A 24,630-nucleotide genomic window follows, 5' to 3' on the forward strand; every position below is an offset into this window, starting at 1 on the left:
AAAAAAGTTTTTATTTGACAGAAAACAAATACTTTTTTTCGATCTAATGGCGCTACTTATTCAGTGTTTGTTGCCAACGAATCTAACAGAAATTTCGAACTACACATCCACATTGCGCAAAAATATGGAAAACTTTATTTATTAGTAATAACTATTGTTAAAATAAGGAGCTCAAATTCTTTCATTATTTATAGTAACAAAATAACCCATGTACTTTATTAAAATTATTTAATAGATTGAAATTTTATTGAGTTTTGGTTCATGTCATGGCTTAATTTATGAATATCCATTAGCCCCTTAACATACTGTTAAGCGATTTTCTTAAAACTGGAGGACAGTAATTCAGATATCTCATCGAATAACAAAAAATAACGACTCAATCTTGCTGTTATTTTTTTTTTAATTAGTGGGAAATTTTTGAATAATATTTTTGTTATACATTCTTGAACAAGTGCGCTGTAAATTTAGAGAATATCATAAGCAATAGTCTTTATATCATTAAAAGTTGCTTTTATTTATTTTAACATAAGTTGGCTCGATAAGAAATTCACCAGTTGAGGAATACCCCTATTCCTCACTTTGTATGCAACAGTTATCAATCACAATCCCCGGGATATTTTTAGTGGAAATGGCACCTTGCGGGTGGAGGTGGAGTTCCAGTGATGCCCATATGAAGCGCCCAACCTGTTGAGACTTGAAAATAAAACACCCTGGTCTTCATTATCGTTTTCCGTTTAATTTGAATTTCAATAGATTACAATGAAGTTTTTAATTGCTTAACTATAATGAACACGTTAAGTTTTTCGTAATTCAGTTTCGGTTTCTAAAGTTGAATTGGAATGGGGTAACACTCAAAACTCGAAGTGTGTGGTCGGTGGTGGACAGTTTAAACGCTTCTCTTAAAATTTCCTGTGTCGTTGGTGCAAACTATTAGATCTTCAAAATTGAAATTGATCGACTCACGATTAGAGTAATTAGTTTTCTGTATTTCACGGTTTCGGTCTCTTAAATGCTTTTAGTAATTCTTTATCGGTTTCGTTTTCGCCTAGTTTCTTAGCGTAAATTGTTAACTTTTTAGAAAATAATTAATAAGATCGTCGGTATCCGCTTTGTTTTTAAATAAATGCATTCGTTTCTGGCGGCACAATGCGCTTTAAAAGTTGAAAACGGATTGTCGTTTGAATACTATAAGTACAGGAAGGGTAAATAAAGACGGAGGAATAATAAACGATACAATTTGTATTTGGAAGCAGTTATAAAAAATATTATATTTCATTTAGATTTGTTTAGGTTTAGGCCATTAAAATAGTTCTTATGCACGCAATCGAATTACATAATATGTATAGTGTATCATATTCATTGCGTTATCTTCGTTAGTTTCATTGAAATTGTTGTATAGCACGCGCTAAAAATAGATTTAGGTTAATTCTTTATATAATTGGCACTTAACTCATTTAAAATACATAAAAATATAAAATATAGTACACAAAACATCTTTAAAAATATGCAAAGGTTAATTTGGATAAAAGTATCAGGGTATATATATCAATAAATAAATCACGTTCATTCTAAATTGCCAAATAAAAACAACACACGCGCCATTGCACATAAATTAATGGTTCAGTACGAATAAGTTGCAACCTCGTTTCCATCTATCCCATCTGTCTCCATCAGCTCATCTCATCATCATCATCACTTAAACTTATCACCACCCCTACGATCGATCACGTGAACTTGTGGCAGGTTGGTTGGAGGACTAGGGGTCGAATGTTGAGGGAATGTTGAGCATATAACTAGAACACTTATAAATCAACGACATCCTCCTTGGTGTAGGGCGAGTCTCTAAACATGCGTCTGGTCGCCATGCTCTGCTGCAGTTCTTCAACTAATGTCTCCTGTGGGTGAGCGGGAAAGTGTTTCTGTTATTAGGTAGTTCTAGCTTATATAGGATCTCAACAGGCATACACAAACTAGATGGAGTACAGGCAACATGCGACACAACTTAACGACTACACACTAAGTAACAAATGCGGATGTTAGACGCACAGGAGATGGGCAACGAAATCAACGAAGCAACGAGGCCACCAAAATTTTGAGAGGTGATCAATGCAAGCTATCCCAATACGCAGCTCCAGTTCCGGAGATCAAACCTCGAATAGCGTTGAGATCTCCTTGCTGGCGATCCGCTTCACGCCGCTGCTTTCCGCGCAGCTGCCAGACTTGGCCGACAACTGCCCGTTGCGCATGCTCAGGATCTCGTTGCTGATCAGACTCGCGCAGGCCTTGGCATGCAGCTTCTCGTGGCTGCTGGATGAGGTGCTTGTGCTGCTGTTGCTGCTGTGCTCTGTGATGGTCTCAGCGCTGCCAGTGCTGCTCGTCGAGGTGACGATCTTCGATCGCGTCTGGCTCTGGTTTAATACTGTCGTTGAGGTGCTGGAGGTGACTACTGACCCACCATTGGAGGTGGAGCCCGTGGAGGAGGTGCTCGTGCGGGCACTTGATGCGCTCAGCAGCGTTCTAGGCATAACTGGCGGCTTGAAGGGGATTTCTTTACAAGTAACGTGTACAACAAATCAATCAAAATATGAAAATAAATAAGATACAAAACAATGAAAATCAACTAAGGTTGCATAACTACTTCTTTGGGGGATCTAAGTGCTGAGCAGGCATTTTCGAGCAGCTTATCGTGCGCAGGCACAGTATCTTACTTACCCATTCTATTGAGACCCGCTGCAAGCTCTCGCACAGACTTCTTTTCTAGAGCAGCTCCTAAAAGTAATAGTTAGCATAATCAATTACCACTTCATTTTATAGGACTTACCTGGAGTAATGCCCACAATGCTGCCACCGCCAACGGATGATAAGGCTATTCCCGGCGTGATGCCAACAATGGACCCGCCGCAGTTCGCTCCAAAGGTCACTATCTCAACGTCATCTAATCAAAAAGGAGAAGGTATATTTCTTGATCATCATTCTATCCTCCATTTTTCAACCACCCACCTTCCTCTAATCTTTCTGGCGTGGTCTTGTTGGAGTCGGCATTGCCATTGCCTGTGATCAGCTCCCCGCATGCCTTCGGCTCGCTGCCCACCACCGACCATGGTCGAGGTTTCTGGAGCACTATAGGCGTCCGCAGGATGCCATTACCCGTCTTCACAATTACGCTTCCCTCGCCGGTGGCATGGCTCTTTATGGAATCGCTGCTGGGCGAGCGTGTTTTGTCCTCCCGCGCGGCGGTCTTTAATAGATTCGAGCTGGGCATCGGTGTCTCTTCAGCGCCGCCGACAGCTCCAGATCCTGGACCCCCTTCTGTTCGCATCTTGACCAGAGGAGATTTGCGCCCCACCAATGGGGAATACTTCTCCAGGTTGTCCGTGGACCGCGAACGCGTGGCCCAGGACGCACCTAGGTTGGGTAAAACGAAGCATTTAGAACTGAACTTTATATTCAAGATAGTCCCAATCACTTACTCTTGAGCAATGGCGACTGGCGCTCCAATTTGATTGGTCGGCGCTCCTCCAGAATGGGTGTGGTCTCCTCGGAGGTCATGTGTCCATTGCCATCACGGCTCATTGTGGGACTGTCCACGAAAGACAACGAACTGCATTCCTCCGACGTGGGCGAGACCAACGGAGTCAGAGTGGTGGGCGTCACCGATCCGGGCCGGAAGAAGTGCTCCAGACCCTCTCCTATCTCCCTGCTGCCACCGGCACACTCGGCACTGACCAAGGGTCGGGTGGGCGCACGCGTCTTGGCCCGCTTCGGTCGACCCTTGACCAGGTGCTGCAGCTGGAACGAGGCGCTGGGCAGCTCAGTAATCGAGTCGCAGCACTCATCCACTCCACCGTCGTCCACAATGCTGTCGGTCATGTTGGTGGCTCCCGCCAAGGCGACGGCACCGGCACCTGCACGGGTGGACAGCTGAGAGCTGGAGCGGTGCGAGGAGGGCGACTCCAAAAGATCAGGAAAGTGACCCAGGCTGAGATTCTCCACCACGGACTGCGGACGCACCTTCTTCACCTGGCTTCGTCGCTTGGTGGGCAGATGCGGAGTGGCCTGTTGGGATGGTTGAGAACAGGATTAGGACGTGCTTTTGGATATTGGTTCAGTATGTGATGCTTATGATGCTTCATCGAGTGTGTGAAATAATGAAGATTGTTTTTGCCTTTTCGGGGGATACAACAAGAACTACAAATCAAAACGGAAAGATATAGATAGTCTACAGAAACGAGCAGTCTACAAAGGGATAAGAGTAAGGATAGGATCTCTCAGAAGACTTTTCTAAAGCAATGATTTAAAGTAGCAAATAAATTACTTTCTTTTGCATTTTTAAAACCTCTGCTTTATTAAAGAACTTACAGACTGATAGATAGAGTTAAGAACAAGACAAAAACTACTTACAAGGTTGAGATATTCCAATTTCTTTTGTGTTTGTTTGGATTTTGAAATGCAATTATGTAAATGAGTTGGAGACAAGGTTTAATTAAAGTATGTTTAGAGAACGATTACGATTACGAGTACGAGTACGAGTATTTGCGATTTTGTACAATTGATTTTGGTTCGTTTTCGGTTTTGGTTGATGGTGATGATGATGATCAGATCGGGGCAGGAAGACACGAGAAAAATAATGAGCATGAGCATTTGGTGTACACATTTAAGTAATTTATTAATGAGATTCGATGTGTGTGTTGTTTGGGAAGTATAATGTGATGCATGTGGGGGTACTTTTATTTGCATGTCTCAACTACATCCAGCTAGTTGGGTATATGGAATAAGTATTGAGTTCTTACACATGAATGTACTAAGCATATATGTATGTAGGTGTGTTTCAATAATTATGGGGTGTATGTTTATGAATGGTATATATTTTCGACACTTGACACTCTACTGTTCGCATATACTCTTTAATATATGATGTGGTTATGGACTAAATCGTTTATTTGGCTGATTGCGGAGGAGTCTATTGCATCCACTTGGGTAGCGAGAGATTTTCAACACTTACAGTGGGCGATTCCAAGCCCAGTTTGGGCAATATCGAGCCTCGTCCACCCGGTCGAATGATCAAACCATCCGCGTCCTGAAACGGGAAGAAGGAGACGGTTAAGGTCCACTCTAAATAGTTGTTCGATTCGGCAACTCCCAAAAGTGGGTGAAATATTTGTAATCGAAGGCGTTGATAAGCAAAACCCAACCAAACAGCAGCACCGCCGATCAAAATAACAACTGCCTCACTTTTGTGGGTCGAAGCGAAAGTGAAGCCATTTTCGGGGGCTTAGGGCCATGACATCACACTAGTTATTAGCCGGAGGCTGATAAGAGCCACCCACTCGATAGGTCCGATCGAACCCCAAATCGATTGGAGCACTTACATGACTGGAGCGACTGCGCACGATGTCCGGCGTCTGCGGCTCATCGAGCAGCACCGATGGCGACTCCGCAATGCCCATGCCACGGCGATAGCGGGTCAGGGCCTCCAGCACCTCATCTGTGGCCCGATCGGAGATGGCGGCGGCCAGGGATTGTTCAATTTCACTAGGGGTTAGAGAGAAGATACGCATATATAAGTAATTATTAAAAACAAATCCAAAAGATATACTTTTTATTAGAAACATCCTCCGTTCTCGGTTCTATGACCAACTCCTCAACTGGCTCCTCATCGGGGCACTCTCTATAGGCTGGACTTGTGTCAGAAGCCTTGGAGTTCTGGCCGCCGAAGCAGCAGCACAAAGTGCTCATTAGACCCATTTTCTCGAGAGGCTTTGCCCCAACAGCTGGCAGAGAACTGAAGGGATGTGCGCTGCTCCCAGTCAATGAGCACAGATAAACCTATATTGGCGTAACCCGCAGCAGAAGTGCTTGGCTCCGAAATCCCGGCCAGAGTGGAAATGCATTCAGCTGTTTTTGGTTTTCGGTCTGTTGTTTTTAATCTTATCTAAGCGCTGGCTCTCTCACTGGTGTGTATATGGGAATACCTAAATAAACAGACCTTTCCTAGCGCTTGTGGGAGCGAAAAGAGAACGTATATATGAAGCTCGCTTTGGAAGCGGAGAGTGCTCGAAAAAACCCAGAGAACAGGTATTTGTTTTGGGTTCTCTTTTCCGGTCTTTCATTCGAGGCGAAGTGCGAATTCCATTGCGAATTACCGAAATTAACATGGAAATTTGCTGAGCATTTCTGAGAATTTTACTCATAATATTTGTTTGGCTCTAACATTCTACAAACACAAAATTTTTCTCATTTTCTCTATCTCAAGTACATATAAACCTTCATTATCGTAATTCAGTTAATAACTATAAATATGTATAATCTTGGTTTTCTCTATCTTCGCTCAGCTGTATAAGATTATATTTTTGCAATTTTCTAATCGTTGCGTCAACATTCTCATGGAAATGAGTCCAAAAGTGGCTTTCTCTGATATCTCGCCTCTCGCTTCTTCTACCTTTTGTTGATAAAGCTTTGTATAGCTAAAAGGCGCATTATAATAAACATTTACCTTTCCCTAAAATATTTTCTCGCTCCTCTTTTTTTCTTTTCTCTCTTAAAATGGCCCATTAACTTGGCTAAAACTTACCCAACTTTGTTCATGATCTCGCTGCCGGCGTTGTTGAGCAGGCAGATCTGCAGAAATTCTTCGGGCACCACCAGACGCTCGGCGAGTCCTTTGCGAAGGTCCTGCACTACGATCTGGTTGCCCAGCGTCTTGGGACACTGCTCGATACCGGTGCGCATCATGGTCTCCAGCGTCTCCTCCAGATAGCTCTTGATCGTGTAGCTCAGCTCGCTGGCCACTCGGGTCAGCTTCATTTCGATGGGATGGCTCTCGTTGCGAACTGCTTCCTGTAGCTTGGGCATCAGCTGCTTGCAGTTCTCGGCGTCGGTAATCAATCGCTGCACCGCCGAGGCGGAATCACTGCCTCCCTTGGCCAGCGATATGGTGTCCTGTGTTTCGGCCACCAATTTATCCACCAGCTGATGCGTGGAGGAGAGCATAAAGCCGTGCTGCAGCCTGAATCCCTGGCCCGCGCCTCTCTTCAATCCATTGCAGTTTCGCTGCAAAAGCTCTTGCATCTTCCGCATCACTGCATCTGTCTTGTCCGGATGACTCTTCAAATGCGGTGCTATATCGAAAACGGGAAAGGGAATAGTGCGCATGCTGTGGTTGTGCTCCAGCGCATAGACTATATCCGCATAGCCCTGCAGCGTCACCCCGTTCTTGTCCATGTAAATGGTGCGCAGCCTGTTGTTGATCTGCAGAGCTTTGGCCAGGAGGCGGGCGCCCACATCGCCCATGAAGTTGCCACTGATATCCAGCTTCTGGAGGCTTTGATTGCTGCCCAGTGCATTGATGAAGTCGTGCAGATCATGCTTCAGTTTGTTCTCCGACAGCACCAGCTCGACCAGCGGGAAGTCGTCCTTCTGGATGAGGTTGACCAGGGCGTCCATGACGGGCGGAATGTGCTTTGGCTTCATGCCCGTAAGGCTGCGCGTCAGATGTAGCGTCCGGATCGAGGGATTCTTCGAAATGGCCGTCAGCACGGTCGCCAGTTCAGCATCCAGATCTGAAAAATGATTAGTTTTTAAGTCAATAACATAGTTACTTGGACTAAATCTCCACTTACTGTTATCGCTGATATCAAGGCTCTGCAGCACTCGCACTCCATGGATGCAGGACTCCAGCACATGGGCACCTTGGGCGCCCAGCGTGTTGCTGCTGAGATCCAGGTAAAGCCCAGCGGTGGACTCGTTGCAGGCCAGGCCGAGCAGCAGGTTCTTCAGGGCCTCCATGGGCAGCTTACAGCCGGCAATGTTGAGGTGCTTCAAACTGAAGGTGCTGGTGAAGAACTGCTTGAACGAGGGCGGGATCTCCTTGCCCTTCTTGGTGCTGAACGAGTTGTGCGAGACGTTCAGGTGGGCCAAATGCGTGGCACAGCCGCGCAACAGAGCTCCAAATAACTAAAAAGCACAAATGAGTTATCGGTTCCATATAAAATTTGAGTTAGTCATACATTTTCCAGCGTGATGTCAGTCGAGGCCAGATCCAAGTGCTCCAGCACATTGGGTTGAGCCAAAAAATTGTGCAGATTCTACAGAAATTATAGATTTATTTCGTCTCTTGATATAAAATTTCCAATTATTTCGGGCTACTTACGGTTATATCATCTTTAAGACTATTACCACTTAGGTCTAGATACGTGAGCGAGTTGGAAATACTTTGATTGAGCGTCAGCGAGTGCGACATCTGGTTGACTCCCTTCGACGTGAGCCCGCAGTGGGCCAAGGCCAGCTTGCACAGGCCCTTGGACACCTTGGCTATGGGCCCGGATAGATGAATGGCACCTGTTCCGCAAAAGTCATAAAAAATAATATTAGTTAACTGGTAAACTCTATGGCAACCCAAATACAACGACTGTATGATGAATGAAAAGCATGATTTTTAGCCAATTCGAAAATAGATTCGTTTTTCTAATAGTTTAATTTGGTTAACATAGAGCAGAATGCTTGAAGACCAGAACGAAGAAAAAGTATGGGAAAACCTTATCGAATTTTGTAGTTTTGGGACCTGCGTGGCCATTGATGAGAACAAAAGACTGAAGATCCTTTGGTGGCTCAACAAAAGTCACTCAGGTAGGCAAATTAAATTGCAAACTTAGGGCAAACAACAAGAACGGTGGTAACACAGCAATATAGCAGTAACACAACAACAACTAGAATGCATTAGGTTTTGGTTTAAATGACTGTGGTGCTATGGTGTCTATTGGTGGCTCTGCAAACCTTGTACAATCTTTCCAAATAGGGCGCACAATGAACTTGCTCCTACACAAATCGCAAATCAAAATGGCAAACCGACAAACGACAAAAACATTGAAACGGTTGGGGGGAAGAGAAACGATAGCAGAGAGGTAGACAAGAATTGGATTAATTGGATTACACGAGGCGGGTGGTCTCGATTACAGCTCGATGGCACTTTTGGGGCAGCGTTGTCTGTCAGCAGGGACTGGACGGTTGATTGGCGTCCAGGGACTTGGGTCTACGCACCTTTATCCTCAATTATATTGTGGCTCAGATCGATGGTGCGAATGGCGGGATTGCTATTCGTTATCACAGATAAAGATAACTTGTTCAGGAAATCCCATCTGCAAAGGGGATGTAATTAGTAATAATTACAAAAGTTAAACATATTTTAGGCTCCACCTTAAGCCCAGTGCCTCCAGATGCAGCTCCTCCAGCCACATCGAACGCTTAAGGACGTGCAGGATGCGTTCCAGGGTCTCGTGCGACAGTCGCATATGGGCCGCCTTCAGGCCACGAAAAAACGTGTTGTACTCCAGCGCCGAAACGATGGCCATCAAGTCCCTGCAATAAATAATCAAGGAAATTAGTGGGAAATTATTTATTAGAATTTTTTAGGACAAACTAACTTCGGTTCCAGGTGGTCAAAGTCGCGCAGGTTGAGAACTCGCGTGTCGTGGGACAGGTAGATGGTGTCCACGTCCCAGGCCACCTCCTCGCGATACGGCACCCCATGGAAGTCGCACATGCAGGCGTATTGGGCACTGAAGCCCCCACAAGGACCCACATTTCTCGGATCGGAGGGTCGGAATTCCTCGGAGAATATGGTCTCCCGCTCCGGCGGCTGTATATCAATCTGTGAGAGTAGAGAAAACACGAAACCAGTTCACTGACCTGATGCCAAAAATCGTTTTAAAAGTTCTAGGAGCACGCTCAAAGGTCTCAAGGGTCCGGCCATTGTTGTTTGCCTGAAGTTGACCAACTTGAGGGAGAACAATGCAAAGTTTTCGGAACTGCCGGCTAAACTCAAGAAAAACTCTTTCCTTTTCCCCTACAATCTTGAGCTTAAACATAATCTCGCATTTAACACCGTTGCTAAATGCGAATTTTGATGGCTACATTTCAAGGCGTCAACCTGATGACGCCCAGGTCGCGTGCCCTGCGGCAATTATCCCAGCCATGTAGCTTCAATTGTGGCTGCCACTTCCCAGTCGAATTGCTAGATAAAATTCGCGAAGGCAACAACAATGGGCTTAGGGGCGACTAGGGAACTACGTGGAGTCGTGGGTGCCCCGTGGGCGGATCTTGATGGGCGATTTGCATAAACATAGCCAGCATAATTTACGACAAACTGGGGGCCATGAGCATTACAAATGCATTGAATTATTAACCCCAACTTGCGCAGATGACGACGTTTATGCACTTACGGCCTAATTGGACAGCGGGCGGGGGTGGCATGCTGACACAGTGGGTGATATGCGATGCAATATATGTATCTCTGTGTATATATGCCACATGTCCCCATGTTCACAAGTACCCACAGCAGATACACACAATTGCTCACTAAATATTTAATTAAACATTAATTAAAGCCAGACGTGAGTCAGTGCGCAAGAGGCGGTCGATACTGCACCACTTAACGATGGCCAGTGGGTTCAAGTAATGGCTCATGATTTCATTTAGCCCTTCTGAAGGTATACATTTTGTACGAGTATACCTAGTCATTTCAGTTTCTCTTTAAAAAAGTTATAAGCCCTATGGTAATAGTTCTTAATTAGTAAAGTACACATATACTCTATTTAATTTAGTGTTATTACAAGATTTTGGTCTACTCCCACATTTACATATATAAGTTTTAAATTGTAACAAAATATAAATCAACATATTAATTTAAATTTTGATTTATCATAAAATTATAAACCGCAGAAAATGAAAAAAAAAACATTTTTTTTTTTACTTACAAAATAATCACAATTATTATTGCCACTTATACATATAAATAAATTCCTTGAATAAGAATTTGATTTCATTTAAAAATGTATAATACAAATAATAATCCAACTTGCTTAAAAGTTCTTATTTTGTATGTACCATAATGTTAATAATCTTTAGTATTTATAACCTTCCGAATTAAATATTTTATTTATTAGTTAACAGCCAATATTTACCTTCCGGATGATGTACTTTAGAGGAACTGTTGGGAATATCTGCTTGATGGCCGAGGCCAGATCGGTCAGAATGACATCAGCGTTCTGCAGAGTAAACACAGCCCAAATGGAGATAATTACATATAGAACATTACAGATAATAACCAGTAAGTGGTTTTGCCTTACCGAGCTGAAATTGCCCGCATCGCCGGTGGTGACGAACGAGTATGGCCGATCGTTGGTAACAATGGAGAAGTGGGTGGACTTCTTGCTCTCGACCCCCACAATGTCCAGGTAGTGGAAATGGCATTCGATCTGAGGGCAACAAATAACTAATTAGTTGTTACAATTACTTTTATATGGATCTCAAAACGCACCTTGGTGGGCACTTTGGCGCTGAGCAGATAGACCCTCACGGGAGTAAAGACCTGCAAAAAAGAAGGAGGCGAGGTGCAAAACATGAGTGAAAAGTGTTGTAATTGGCAAAGAAAACACAGGCCAGACATGCGTGCCAACATGCTTGGCTAAAAACTCAGGGGGTTGGGGCCCGGTGGAGACCATTCCTCAGGCAGTCAGCGGAGTGTAACTCCATTATCACGAGAACCGGAGACTCCAAACTCAATTTGGTCGGCCTTTGTCTAGCGTGAATTGATTGAGAAAAGTTCGCTATGTTTAATGGCAAATCAAAGTGCGTCGAGTAATTCGTTTAGCTTGTCAAATGCAGTGGCTAAAAGCAGCTGGAGTTGGGGGAAGCGAAGGAAGAGTTGGCCCCGTCGACTTTGGTAATTGGACACTTTGTCTCTGCCACCTTGTAAGCCGCTTGCACAAATCAATTTTCCAGCTGTGTGCGCTCTCCGAGCGGCCGTACAAGTGGCCAGGTATAAAATTAGCATAGTCCGGCCTCCGGGAATGCGGCCCCCCACATCAGGCGGGAGCGAAGTCGTGCCCCGCCGCCGCTAAGTATGCTATAAAATATCAATTACGGTTCTGGGCCAGTCCGAGGCCCACGGGCAGGTGCAAATCGGTTGCCCCATCGGAACGTTCAAGGGGTTTAGCTAAGTTGGCAGACTAATACCAGGGATTGGGGCTACACAGTCCGTATCAAAAGTATACTTTGCCTACAAAATATATTCAAACTTAATAGATAATTTTAGGTCTTTCTCAATTTCAAGCTATCTTTATGTTTTGAGTATTTAGCATTTATTTTATTCAAAGTCAAAACTTAGAAAACCACAAAAAGTTTATTTATGACATTCCAAGAATTTGCGCCTACTTTGAAGTAAAATCTTAAGGTCAACACATGTTTCTCTGATAATTTCTTCCTACTCATTAGAAAAATAAAATACTTTGATAAGCAAAGCAATAAAATAATTTTAAAAGCCAATTTCTTGAAAAACTACTACTCAACTACATTTTACACCTAATAGCTAGTTCTGAGAACTCAGGGAAATAAAGTATTTTTTATATTACTCATATTTTATACGAACAGATTTAAATAAAATTTTGTATGAAGCTGATTTCCTTTATAGGAAACCTCAAAAGTCCAGCATGACATACAGACAGATATTCATTACGTTAATGGCACTTCAGGCGAAACGGTAGCCTCCTTCGAATTTGAGGCAATTAGGCTGGGGGATGCAATTTCCCGGCACAAATTGGACCGCTGACTGCCCGCAGATGGGGCAATTTGAATCTGTGCCGCTGACAGACGGCGTCTCCTGGCCGTCAGCAGATCTGGATTCCAAAAGATCTGAAGTAGCTGGCAGCAGGCCGAAAGCCAGGCCAATTGGACAGCTTCGGCAGGGGGAATTCACTTACCAGAACACGATTCTCCGTCTTATCGCCTTTCGTCTCCAATTTGACCATATACTTCACGAGTATCTTTGTGTGGCGACCCAGTATGGATTTGACGCTTTCTGCAAAGAGATAATCGAGAGGAGGAGCTTTAGAATCGGAATGGGAACGAAGATCGCTTGGAGACAGAACGGAAATGCAGTTAAAAGTCCCAGGGGCCGTTTTGAATTAGTCACATCCGAGATCGGCACAAGTTTCTCTCAAAAACTGCGTCTTACGATAAACGATCAGTAAACACTCAAAAACAAAGGTTTTAACAAGAATTTTCAAAATTACTCATTAGATTAGGCTATCGGTGCTTGGTACCATGTTGGTTTATAATTCATACTAAAAAAAGTTAAATACATTTTATGACTGAGCCACATTTCTCCCCGTGCACAGCTGCATATATTATACAGATATCATCTATATGCATGTATGAATGACATTATTGTATACCCAACTTTGGGGCTTTGTTGTGCATGCCAAACTCGAGTATTATATCACTGGCCGTCAGTAAAACGAATTGATTCAAACGTATTCAAACGAAACACGTAGAGGAGGCAATTTTCAGGCGATAACACCCTTGATGCCTCGCCCTCCCTTACCTTCCACCGGCATAAAACCCCGATTCCCCGATTCATAGCGACAGCTACTTAGCATACACCCCAACAACGAATGTACTCTCTTTTCTTTGCACGCCAGCGATGACGAATTATTTAGAGGCAGATATGTGTTTTCAGGGGGGAGGGAAATGGAGGAGGTTAGCTGAGCGAAGGCTCCTCCGTGGGGGTGACATTATTATGTCATGCTGGAGGCATGTTGGATTCCCAGGCACCTCCGCTATAAAGCCGAGAGTTATGACTCCCGTCTGGGCATGCCACCATAGAGGAATGGGAAAGGACCTGGCAAGTGCCAAAGGGGAAACGGAATTGAAATGTCGAAAATTCTGAATGCCAGCAAGGTTAGCATGCATAAATGCCACGCCCACCACACCCCAAGCTCCGCACAAAAAAGCTCATGTTTATACCCTAAAAGAGGGTATACCAAACGGTTCCCTTAGCAAAAGAAACCATTAATTACTGACCATGTTCCTTATTTGTTTTAATAACTCTACCCATTTCATGTGTGTTTTTTGAAGATCCTGTAAAAATATTTAACATTTTCCTCAATGTTATTACATAAAAATATATTATTAATATTATAATAATTTAATAATGGCATTTAAAACAATCTTCCATGAAAAAGATACAAAATAAGATTGAAGATATAATGTTGAAGTCCTCACATTAAAGTATGGGGTTTCAATGTTCCTTATTTGTTTTAATAACTCTACCCATTTCATGTGTGTTTTTTGAAGATCCTGTAAAAATATTTAACATTTTCCTCAATGTTATTACATAAAAATATATTATTAATATTATAATAATTTAATAATGGCATTGAAAACCATCTTCCATGAAAAAGATACAAAATAAGATTGAAGATATAAGAAGAAGATGAAGATATAATGTTGAAGTCCTTACATTAAAGTATGGGGTTTAAAAAGTAAGGGTCTTGAAGAAAACACCCTAATGAACCGGAACATAGAATTCCTCCAGCAATTACCGAGAATGAAAATCTAGACGGGGAAGTACGCCCATTAGCTTGACAATGGATTTGCATAAAGTGGGCCATAAACAGAGCTGCGGGGTGCTCTCGATCCTGACCACACTCAAGCGGCGGGTCCAAAATAAACAAACTGACAGTTTGTCTTTATGGCCCGCAACAACCACAGACCGCGGGCTTTTTCGGTGAGTGGGTGGCTATGATAACGAGTGCCAATTGCGCGTTATGGCCAAAATAGATTGTTAAGACGTTTCGGCACGCACGATACACACACGCACACCACCCCGAGTAGTTGGGCCATGTGATAAAAATCAAGCGAGCACAATCAACAACAGCTCACTGATTCCCTCTTAATTATAAAGCTGAAGCGCGTCGAAATGTGAACGAACTGGGGGCAGAGAAAACGCCGCCAGAGATGGGTTTTTGTAGCCTACGAACTTTGGGTGCCACTGTGTCAATATCGAGCGGAAGAGCTCCCATTTCACAAGTTATAACAAAGCCATTCCCCCGAACGGAAATTGCCGAAGTTTCCATGCTCTTCCTCGGACTGTCAACAGTGTTTACTTTGTCATCTGATTACAAAGCCGCCTGCATAATGCCTCGATCCCAGTTTTCCTACTGCTATACCTGAGACCACAATCCACACACAAATGAGGGCAGAGTCTATAATAAAGAACCAATTCATTCGAAGTTTTCCAGAAAACACATATGTGTATTGTTTATTGTACCTTTGTTATTTAAATTACTTTTCTTTATAAAATATAACATTTCATAAGTGTTATTCACATTCCAAGAAGTTTCGTTCGCTCAGGAAAATACACTTCTTACTCTAATTATTCAGTGGAAGTGACTCAATCAATATGGTAATGATTGAAATCCTTTGAAGTACCATTTCATTTCCCATTGGTATGCCCAAGCTACTCATCATTTCGAAATACCCCGCGTTATGAGGTCAGAATTACAAATTATGAGTTTTGCCGACAAGTCAGCAGGGGGAGAGCTGTTATCGAGGCGAAAGAGATGGCGAAAAGTGCACGAACATTGAACTGCGACGAGGGCGTGGATGTTTACCTGTGTAGCAATACACCTGAGCTCGGCCGGGGTCACATTTTGTCTGGCATTTGAGTGCTGCATCGGATTGCAACTTCTTTGGCCATGATTACCTGTCTGCGCCGGACATTGTCAGTTTCGTTCCGACTCCATTTCCGAGCCAAGGAAATTTGACTTTAATTGGCTTTCGCGGTTATTTCGCTCAGTGACCACGCTTAGATAGCTACATTACAGCTCAAAATAGAGAAGAGCACTTCGGAAAAATATTCAAACTTGTGAAAATAAAGTTTTTATATTTTTCAACTGATCCTAACTCATTACAATTCTTCAAGATATGTTATTGAGAAAGATAACTACTACAATCAATATTTTGATTTCCTATTAAAATTAAGTAATATACACTTTCAATATGACACACCATTTTTTTGTAGGTCCTAAAACAATTATTTTATATATAAATTTATAAAACACTGTTAAGGAAACATAAAACAATATATTTAGCAACGATACATTCCTAACTTCAGCCATTTTTAAAACTGAAAAGCGAACTTTACCGAGTGCCAGTGCACATTTTGCCTTGGGGTTCAAAGAACTGATTCTCGAAAAGTTGGTCGAAAAACGTTGCCATTCGGCCGAGAAACCTGCAGGCGGCAGGCGGAGGCATTGACAACAATCTAAGCTGGCATAAAAGCCAACGAGTGTGACCCAATTCAGCGCATTTTTCCACTTTTTCCACATTTCGCAGCTGCAGAGCTCAGCACAATGCCAGAGATTACACACGAGTTCAAAACACTCCGCTGCCAGATACATTTTGTATCTGTATCTGCGAGTGCGGGCGGGCGATTCCGTTGTGCTGTGCTGTAGCATGTGTCATCTGTCCGCAGCGCCTTTTCGCTTAACACCGTGTTTGTAGTCAGTGTTTCCAATCTGTAGTTCGCATTGTTTGCAGCAAAGTGTACACTTTCCATGCGCTGCTGGTTCTAATGGACGTCGTCGTTGCCTGTGCAAATACAAAGGCTGTCAAAACTAGTCGGCAAACAAATAAATAGGAGCATCCAAGTGGACAGCGAGCCATTTCGCAGTTTGACAGCAATTGACCAGGGGGTACAGGGGACTCGGGGGAAATTTATGACAGTGCTAAAGGCTCCAAACACTGGGAAAATAGGGGGAAGTTCTCAAAAAGTAAGTGGTTAATTCAGAATAAAGTTCTGTAAAGTGTAGTATTATTTTACAGATCAATCAGATCATCAAGAGTATACTAATTACCACTTGTATTTAAATTTGATAACTATTTTTGATCTTGGCCTCAAGATCATGACAGGCTTTTTCTTATAAATATACATTTTTATAAATTTATTTTTGAAATATATTTGAAGATGAATTTTACGTTCTACATCAGTGGATACAATAACTAGTGAAAACGTCAAGTGGCTTCAAGATGTTGAATATAACATAAAATTAGGAGTAATCACACATTATGTTCCCTGAACACCACTGAATTGGGTTCGAATTACGGAGCTGCGGACTTTGAGAAGTCTGCCCAAAGTAATTACCCGAAATTCGAGTGCCACAATAACCCCCGGCTAACGGCAAGAGCTTAATGCCTTTCTTTTTGAAGAAGAAATCAAAGACAACAATGGCAAGGCACAAAAGAAAGTTAAACGAAGATTTTTATTTTCGTTTTTCTTGGCTCAAAAGTTGCGATTACTTTACGTTATGTTAATTATATTTGCACAATGGAGCCAGGCAGTCACAAAAAGGCGTCGAAACGAGGGGGCTGCATTTACTCAACGATAACAGAAATGCAAATTCCAAAGTGGTGCAGCTTTCAGGAGATACCAAGCCGAAAACCAGGTCACTTAACAAGAAAAGGCTGCTATCAAAATGTATTGGCTGCTGTCTGAGACAAAGTAAACACACAAATAGGCCTCAGTTTATGGGGCCTGTGAGTCACAGCTGATGGCTGATCTAATTGTTTTTAACAACTTGGGGCGATCAAATGTGGGCGTGGCAAGTGGCAAGTGGCGGACTTAATTCGCTTGACCTCAAAACGCAATTTATTGTGCGAAATTTTCGTTCGTAGTAATAGAAAGCGACAGGTTCAGGTTCTCCTACGACTCGAGAGCTCTCGCCCCGTCTCTCTCCCTCTCACTCCATCGTCCTCTCTCGCTCTGTCCGAAAAAGAAGTGGGCCAAAAGCAGCTGGCCAAAAGACAGGGATGAGGGGAGCGGATGCGGGGGTCTCTCAGCCAGGTCAGGGATGCGAGCGGCGTCATTAACGTCACTTCTTGGGTGACACAATTTCACCAAACACCAGAGATGCACAACGAGCGAGAGAGAGAGGGGTATATGGCGAGCGACAGGGAGGGGTGAACACCCAGCGAAAGAGAGGGGAGATATTCGCATTTGGCTCTAATGGAAAATGGAGCACATGAGCGTGTTTCGGCTTTTGTAAATTCTGCGTGCGTTCGTTCGCTCATTCTTTCTTTTATCATCACTACTTTAATGGCTTTTCGAGCTGTTGTCAAACTAGTTTCCCCAAATCAGGTGGAAAGTATGCACCACTAATGAGCAGCGAGGATATATGTATAGTGTACTATACGTACTGGGGCGCAGGTATCCCACCAAATTGGAGCAACTCGAAAAGCGAGAGTGAAATGCTGGCAGAGAACGCTTATAGGTCACTGGAAATGAAAACAGAAGCTGGAGAGCATAAAGTATGCACACACATATAGACGGCGATTAAATATCCACGCTAATTGCCAGCAATTTGCCACTTAGTTGCATGGCAAATGGCCAGCACTTAATTGCTGGCATAAATTATCGAGCCGCTCATCGATATCCACTGGATGTGCTCTCTACAAGTGGGTCATCCAGAGGTCAGCCAAGGCATCGCCCCAGCAAAACCCGCGAATTGGGCCAATCGCCCGAAAGCTTTTGCCTCGGATGTTTGCCATTTTATATAACATTTGAATTGATTTGCATTTTTGCACTCTGGCATGGCAGTTTTCTCACACAAATCTCGGCGGGGCAATCAATTTTATTGCGTCCACTTCGGGAAGGTCAAACGATTCGAATCCGCATTTGCAATTTTGCAGCCACAGGCAAGGCAGTTATGGTTAACCCTAGTGGAAATTCAGGTTAATGGAAGGATGGCTTCAGGGTTACATGGGACATAGGTATAGATATTGTATTCATTAAGTGTAAGAATACATATTTGGCTGCTTTTCCCAGAGAAAAATATTTAATTTTTCCAAATATTAGCGAATTTCTTTCATAAAATATTAAAGAAATCTAAAAAAAAATTGGTTATTTTAAATATTAATAATAATTAGCAGATTTATTGGTACTTCTCTCATAAGCTCAATGGGTTACCACCTCTTAAAGCCATCAATTTTTCTTATTTATGTTTTTACTAGATCTCGAGGCAGTCTCCCTACGCACACTCATCGCATTTGTTTATTTGCCTTATTGCATACATAGTGCGTACTTATATAGGATTGCAAAACAACGATGCGGCCTCAGGGAACTTACAATCTAAGCGGCGTGGGGAATTGTATTCTGGATGAGTAAATGCAGTCGAACCGCTCGAGATAAGCCTTTGAAGGCTGGCCAAACAAATAGGTAAACAAACAAAGAGAGTTGGCCGCAACAGGCGGAGCAACAACAGCGACGAGAAACCATCAATAAACTTTCAACAAGTCAATTTCCGTTGAGCAAGGTGCGGTCAGAGGCGTGGGCCCAGGGGGAAGCACAGCAAACAGACTTTATGAAGTGCAAAATGGTCTGAGCAATCGCACCTGAAAATCGAGCCCAAAGATCAATCGCCGGCGAGCAGAGATGGCGGGTCTTTACAAGAAAACAAATCCCTCGTAAGCGGAGCGGTTAGGGCAGTAAAATAGGTAAATTTAACAAAGAGATACATTTAGCTAAACCTCACAGTTGCATAACATTAAATATTTGCATATGAAGAGCTTGAGATATGTATTGATTAACGTACAACTGATCAAACCATACCCTTCCTACATTTTTCTGATATGAACTGACAGCTGAACAAATGAAATTTTGTCTACAAATATCCAGGACTTACATATGTGCTATAAGTCCTTAGTAAAATTCCGTAAATAATAATAGGCCTAAAATACTTTATGGTTCATCACTCCTTCTTTTTCATATTAATTTTGGTGTTATTTTTCAGCTATAATTTGTAAAAATAAATAAACAATAATAACTATAAAATAATTTATCAAGATTTTTGTGACATTGAAGGAACTTATTGCTCATGGGATAGGCTGCATTATAACTTTTCCATTTTTTGTACAGATAGTAAACAAATATTCGAATCGATAAGATAACTGATATAATCGGAGTTCTTAGAGTTCATAGTCAAGACGCATAAAAGAGCGAATAAAGCTAGATATAGCTAAACTGGTGGATCTGATTGCGATCCAGAAGTTGGGGAGTGGAGCGGTGACATGACTCATATGGGGTGGGCAAACCAATGAAGTTGGAGCACAAACCAATCCGAGGCGATCTTCTATTGCTCACCTTTGTCGCGATTCTGCCTGACCACGTCCCGTATCTGCAGCTCGATGATGCGGCGCAGGTACTCGTCGATGTGAGTCATCATCTCGGCCGTGTACATTGCAGCCGTTTGAGCACTAACGGTTCGCAATAATGGTGACAATCGCAATTACACTTATCGGGCAGCGATGTGATGATATATGCATAAATATGTACGCCTATAAGCCGCGTTCTTAACGGATCTGCTGGCCAGGTCAATTAGCCTTGGTAGTGCGCTGCCACTTCGAAAAAAGGCAGGCCATTCACGGAGCACGGCGACTTCAGCACTGAGCGCTGATAACCACAATCGTCTTATCAGCCCATTTTAGACGTATCAGTATGTGAGAGAGCACAAGTATTTTGAGCAAAAATCGCGAGCACTTAAAAGTATAGAGACAACCTTACAGGGTGTTACCTGGTAAAAGTGGTTCTATACTCATGGTATATTTTAAGTAGCTACAAATATATGGATTACCCATATATGTACGAGTATGAGCCATTCCATTTACCTACATTTTTGCAACAAAATGAGATGAAAATACATTAAAATGCAATGAAAGTTTATCAATTGAATCAATCACTCATTACCAGGAAGGGAAAAATCAATTAGTTAAAACAATAAGGCATAAAAAAAGCAATTAAAACCAAAACAAATATGGCATGCAAATTATTCAAGCTCAACAAATTGATAGAAGTGCCTTGCAAAAATGGTGTGGCTTCTTTTTTTTGTCAAAATATTTTCATATCAGTATAATAAAACATACTTTCGCCTATGTAAGAATATTTAGATTAAAATATTCGCTATTCGAATGGCAGCGATTTGATAACACTGGAATCTTTATAACTCTGCATTCTCTGGTGTTTTTCACTTTCTTTTCTTAACGCGGTATCGTATCAGCAACGATTTGGTCTTTGTCAGAGGGCCACCGACTTGGCGGTGGATTTACGAGAACCACTTCTGGCGACAGGTGTCCAAACAGTAAAAATTAAATTAAATAAACAAGAAACGAAGCCGGGCCAAGCGAAGGCAGCCACGGAGAGATAAAAACAACAGAACACCGACCAAGTTGCATAGATCAGACAGCCGATCGCGCCCATTATATAATGGCCAATTCAAATTCGGGTGCAGCCAGCGCCTCCGAGCGGAATCGAGTTTATTTTGGACAGCCAAGTGGAACCGCAGAGGCGGGCCAGCGGCGAGGAGATCGTAAATAAAATTGTCAATGCTCAATTTGGAGCGAGTGCTCCAGATTCCGGCGCGGATTCCCCTGCAGTGGCAGCTGCCGTGGAAACTGAAATATTTTACAAACGATGGGCATTGAGGTGATTGTGCAACTCCACAACGCCCACTTAATCAGAGTACGTTAATTGGCAGACGGGAAGCAAACGCCGTTCTGGAGTGGAATTAGGACGGAACAGCAGGCCGGAGATGGATGGCTATGTCAGGTAGAGCATACAGACAGGTAGCACAAGCAAACTCCAGCCGGGTGGTGGGCAAACAAACACCGAAGGTGTCAACGCCCACGCCTGGGAGCAGGAGTCCCGAACGGGATCCCAGGAGTTTGGAGCAGGAAGCTTGGTCCTCGGAGCAGGAACTGGACTGGACTGGTGAAAAAGCTGCTGTCACTGCACTCAAATTCAATTACTCAGCCCAGTGACGAGATGGGGTTAAATTCCCAGGGACAGGCACAGTGGTTCGGCAAAGGCAGGCTAGGATTATAGGCAAACAAACACGAGTAAATACACCAAATCAGTGTCAGCACAACAAAAAAACTAGAATTAATTCAACAACCTGTTTTTTACAAACAATTAAATATAATCCTTTACTTTCAAGAGTAAGCTAGAGGTATCACTTCCGCGGCAGTAAAACTGTCACAACACTCAAAATATAATACCAATATATTATTACCTCCTGCATGTTGTAACTTTTTTGAACCAAATATTTTATTAAACTTTTTTAACGGTTTTTGCTTGATATATGGCCGCTTGAAGGCAGGTTCCTTGTGATCCCCTGAAGCGAACATTTCGAAATGGTTCAAGAAAACTTCTTTTTACACCAAAGTATATTAAACAAAGGCTTTGTTATCAGGCAATGAACCCCTTTATTTATGTTCATTGCACATAATATCCCAAGCAACGAAATCCGAGGCTTATCAGAGATGGTATTATTGAACTGCGTTGTAAACTGTTCTGGGAATTCAGTCTACAAGTTCGGGCTTTGAGCTGGCAGCGCAGTAAGTGGAGCAGTAACTCTTTTCCTCGATTCGGAACCAATGTGGAAGGGCCGCGCAGATGACTGCCATAGGGCCAGACACCTGTCATGGGGCATTACGCGGTCTGCACGAAGCCGTCGAGTGATTCGGCTTTTGTCAGATCGGTTTTCACGCCCGGCGGAGATGACGACGGGCCAAGCGTTAACCGATTTCCGTAGGAACCAGAACTTCAATTGGTAACCATGTGGCTTGTTTATGGGGCAAATAAGGCCGCCTACGGCTGCAACTGAACAAAGAGTTGGTTTATTTACAGTGCGCCCCATTCACTGATATCAATATCGCGGCTTTGAATGTCACTTATATGGAAACCCTCGCTGACTTATAGTTGTTTTCCGATTGTACATATCTACTTACATATAATTATGTACTGCTTCTTATTTTTTATTTGCTTATCGCTCGCGGTCTGATGGGATTTACACTTTCTGACTTTGCGTTTGCTTTCGGCTCAATTAAATATCACGGCATCAGCAGACGAACTTTCATTACTCTGGTTCCCATTTAAGTTTGCGAAAAGTGTATTTTTAATTGGTAGGATAACATAGACATTACTTATTTTGGCTATTCAAAATTATAACCGAAATTTAATGTATTCTGGGTTTTCTTCTGTTCTCAATTATAAAAAAACGATGTACTCTTATTATTTATTCTGTTTTAAAGAACATTGTAGTGTTTTTTATTGAACCAATTTATTAAACGACGTGATACATTTTGAAGCTAAAATTTAGGGTGGTTTTATATAACAATTTTAAAATGTTAAGACTTGAGTTATAGGTACTATAATACTGTAGATCTAAGCCGCTTATATTTTTATTATAATAGCTTACCTACTATTGCTTATACTACCCTAACACCATAAAGTGCTTAACCTTGGGAAAATGATTTTCCCATAACTTTAACTTGGAAAAAGTTGGGCCACCAGAAGTTTGGATCATATCCAAAATACTCCTTCAAGGCCGGGGTTTGAGAGGCAGTGTTTCCCCAACTGTGGGGGAGGGAGTTTCCCAGCGGGTTGGTGGGCGGCAGGGGTGGTGTGCGAGTGTCTGTGTGTTTGGGGTGTCGCATTAAAGAAAACGGAAGCCGGCGGCCCAAACAGAAACGGTAAGGAGCGAAAACAAAACGCCAACGCTTTGGAGGGGATGCATCTGCATTTGTTTTTGTTCGTGCGTTTTCCAAAACAAAGAACGACGGAAAGGGGAGGGGTGGGCGAGAGAGAGAGAGTGGAGAAAGGGGCGAGAGCGAGCATTACTCACCGTTGAGGTCCTTGGTTAATTGCGAGCGCGTCGACATTTTGTCTTCCGAAATGCGAAGTTCTGCGGCGAAAGCTGGGTGAAAATGAAGTCAAACAGGAATAACCAGGAAAAGGGCCAACGAAATTGGCTCAAAGCGGTCGTTTCTGTTGTTGTTGTTGCTGCTGCTTCTGCTGCTGCTGCTGCTGCTGCTGCTGCTGGTTTTTGTTGGTGGTGGTGGTTCGATTTCAATCCTGACACGCCTTGCAGCCCGAAACTGGATTTTTGAGCTGCTCCCGCACTAAAAATCGCCCATCGGACATTCCGCCTTCTTTCCCATTTTTGCCGTGCAACCGATTTTCGTATTTTCTTCTTTTTGGCAAACTCTTTGATTTTCCAGGCTACTCTTATTCACATTATTTGCACACACACGCAGGATTTTCGTTTCGGTTTTTCACGCGTTTTCCACCCTCGTCGCGGGGTCGGAAAACGGAAAATTCACCGAGACGCCGCCGCACAGACAGCAGTTGGCTTTTCCTCCGACACTTTAGCTTTAATCTTGCTGTTTTGCCCGTGAATTTAACACTTTTCCATTGAATTCACCAGCGTTTTTGTGTATATTCGCTTTTCGTCTCACTTTTCCCTCAGCATTTGCGTTTTTTTTTTCTTTTCGTTGGCCTAACTGCCAACTTCTGAGAGAGGTGTTGTTCGGACCGGCGCGCTTTTAATTTATGACCAACTATTTCCCGGCGAAGCAAAGTTAGTCTGCGAATATTTGCTTAAAAATTTATAAACACTCGACCCGCAACCTGACAGTTTCGTTTTCAGTTTCGACTCAGTGTGGCCAGAGAGCCGCCGGGGCTGGGGAGTGTGACCTTAGGAGGCGTTAACAGTGCGAATTTTCGGGCATTCGCTGTTAACAGCCATGCATGCAGATGACTTAGCTATTTTGTAGCCAAGTTATAAATTAAAAAAAGACCCAGTATTTGATTTGTACAAATACTTTTAAGAAACTTGCCTGGGAGCACTGGACTTCGTTTGAAAATGTAAATGAGAGAGAGTTTGCAATCTTCTAAATTCCAATCCAAAATTCAAAAATTCAATTAATTTTGTGTTTCCTAAATACTTACAATAAACTATT

At 42.9% G+C, this 24,630-nt stretch overlaps 1 protein-coding gene across 10 annotated transcripts; it reads right to left on the reverse strand.

The window, feature by feature from the left end:
- Positions 1-1,236: 1,236 nt before the first annotated feature.
- LOC108036450 (F-actin-uncapping protein LRRC16A) lies at positions 1,237-24,341 on the reverse strand. 10 transcript variants are annotated; one of them, XR_007763927.1, is made up of 21 exons: positions 21,900-21,918; positions 12,756-12,853; positions 11,315-11,365; positions 11,124-11,252; positions 10,959-11,042; positions 9,420-9,646; positions 9,193-9,354; positions 9,037-9,134; positions 8,150-8,337; positions 8,007-8,084; positions 7,620-7,953; positions 6,572-7,559; positions 5,370-5,532; positions 5,003-5,077; positions 4,402-4,422; positions 3,471-4,056; positions 3,001-3,405; positions 2,822-2,935; positions 2,713-2,769; positions 2,047-2,548; positions 1,237-1,895 (listed from the first exon to the last, which is right to left on the reverse strand). XR_007763927.1 is itself a non-coding variant. In XM_017112608.3 (21 exons), the coding sequence occupies exons 1-21, from the start codon at positions 23,548-23,550 to the stop codon at positions 1,803-1,805; spliced, it is 4,386 nt and encodes a 1,461-aa protein (XP_016968097.1). In that variant the 5' UTR covers positions 23,551-24,341; the 3' UTR covers positions 1,237-1,802. The 10 variants fall into 10 exon arrangements, 8 of the variants coding, with proteins under 8 accessions (XP_016968097.1, XP_050743130.1, XP_050743131.1 ...); XR_007763926.1 differs by having other exon boundaries at positions 1,966-2,548; XM_017112608.3 differs by lacking the exon at positions 21,900-21,918 and adding an exon at positions 23,514-24,341 and having other exon boundaries at positions 2,151-2,548.
- Between the last annotated feature and the right edge of the window lie 289 nt (positions 24,342-24,630).

This window comes from Drosophila biarmipes, chromosome 2R (genome assembly GCF_025231255.1).
Source record: "Drosophila biarmipes strain raj3 chromosome 2R, RU_DBia_V1.1, whole genome shotgun sequence".
NCBI classification, from domain to species: Eukaryota; Metazoa; Arthropoda; class Insecta; order Diptera; family Drosophilidae; genus Drosophila; species Drosophila biarmipes.

Excerpts from the sequence above, each read along its gene's own strand:
- LOC108036450 (XM_050887173.1), bottom strand. The coding sequence starts at position 22,014 with ATGTTCGCTTCAGGGGATCACAAGGAACCTGCCTTCAAGCGGCCATAT. Across the intron at positions 11,366-12,755 it reads AGACGGAGAATCGTGTTCTG|GTCTTTACTCCCGTGAGGGT; the intron begins GTAAGTGAATTC and ends TCTTTTTTGCAG. Across the intron at positions 2,936-3,000 it reads GCCAGAAAGATTAGAGGAAG|ATGACGTTGAGATAGTGACC; the intron begins GTGGGTGGTTGA and ends CTTTTTGATTAG.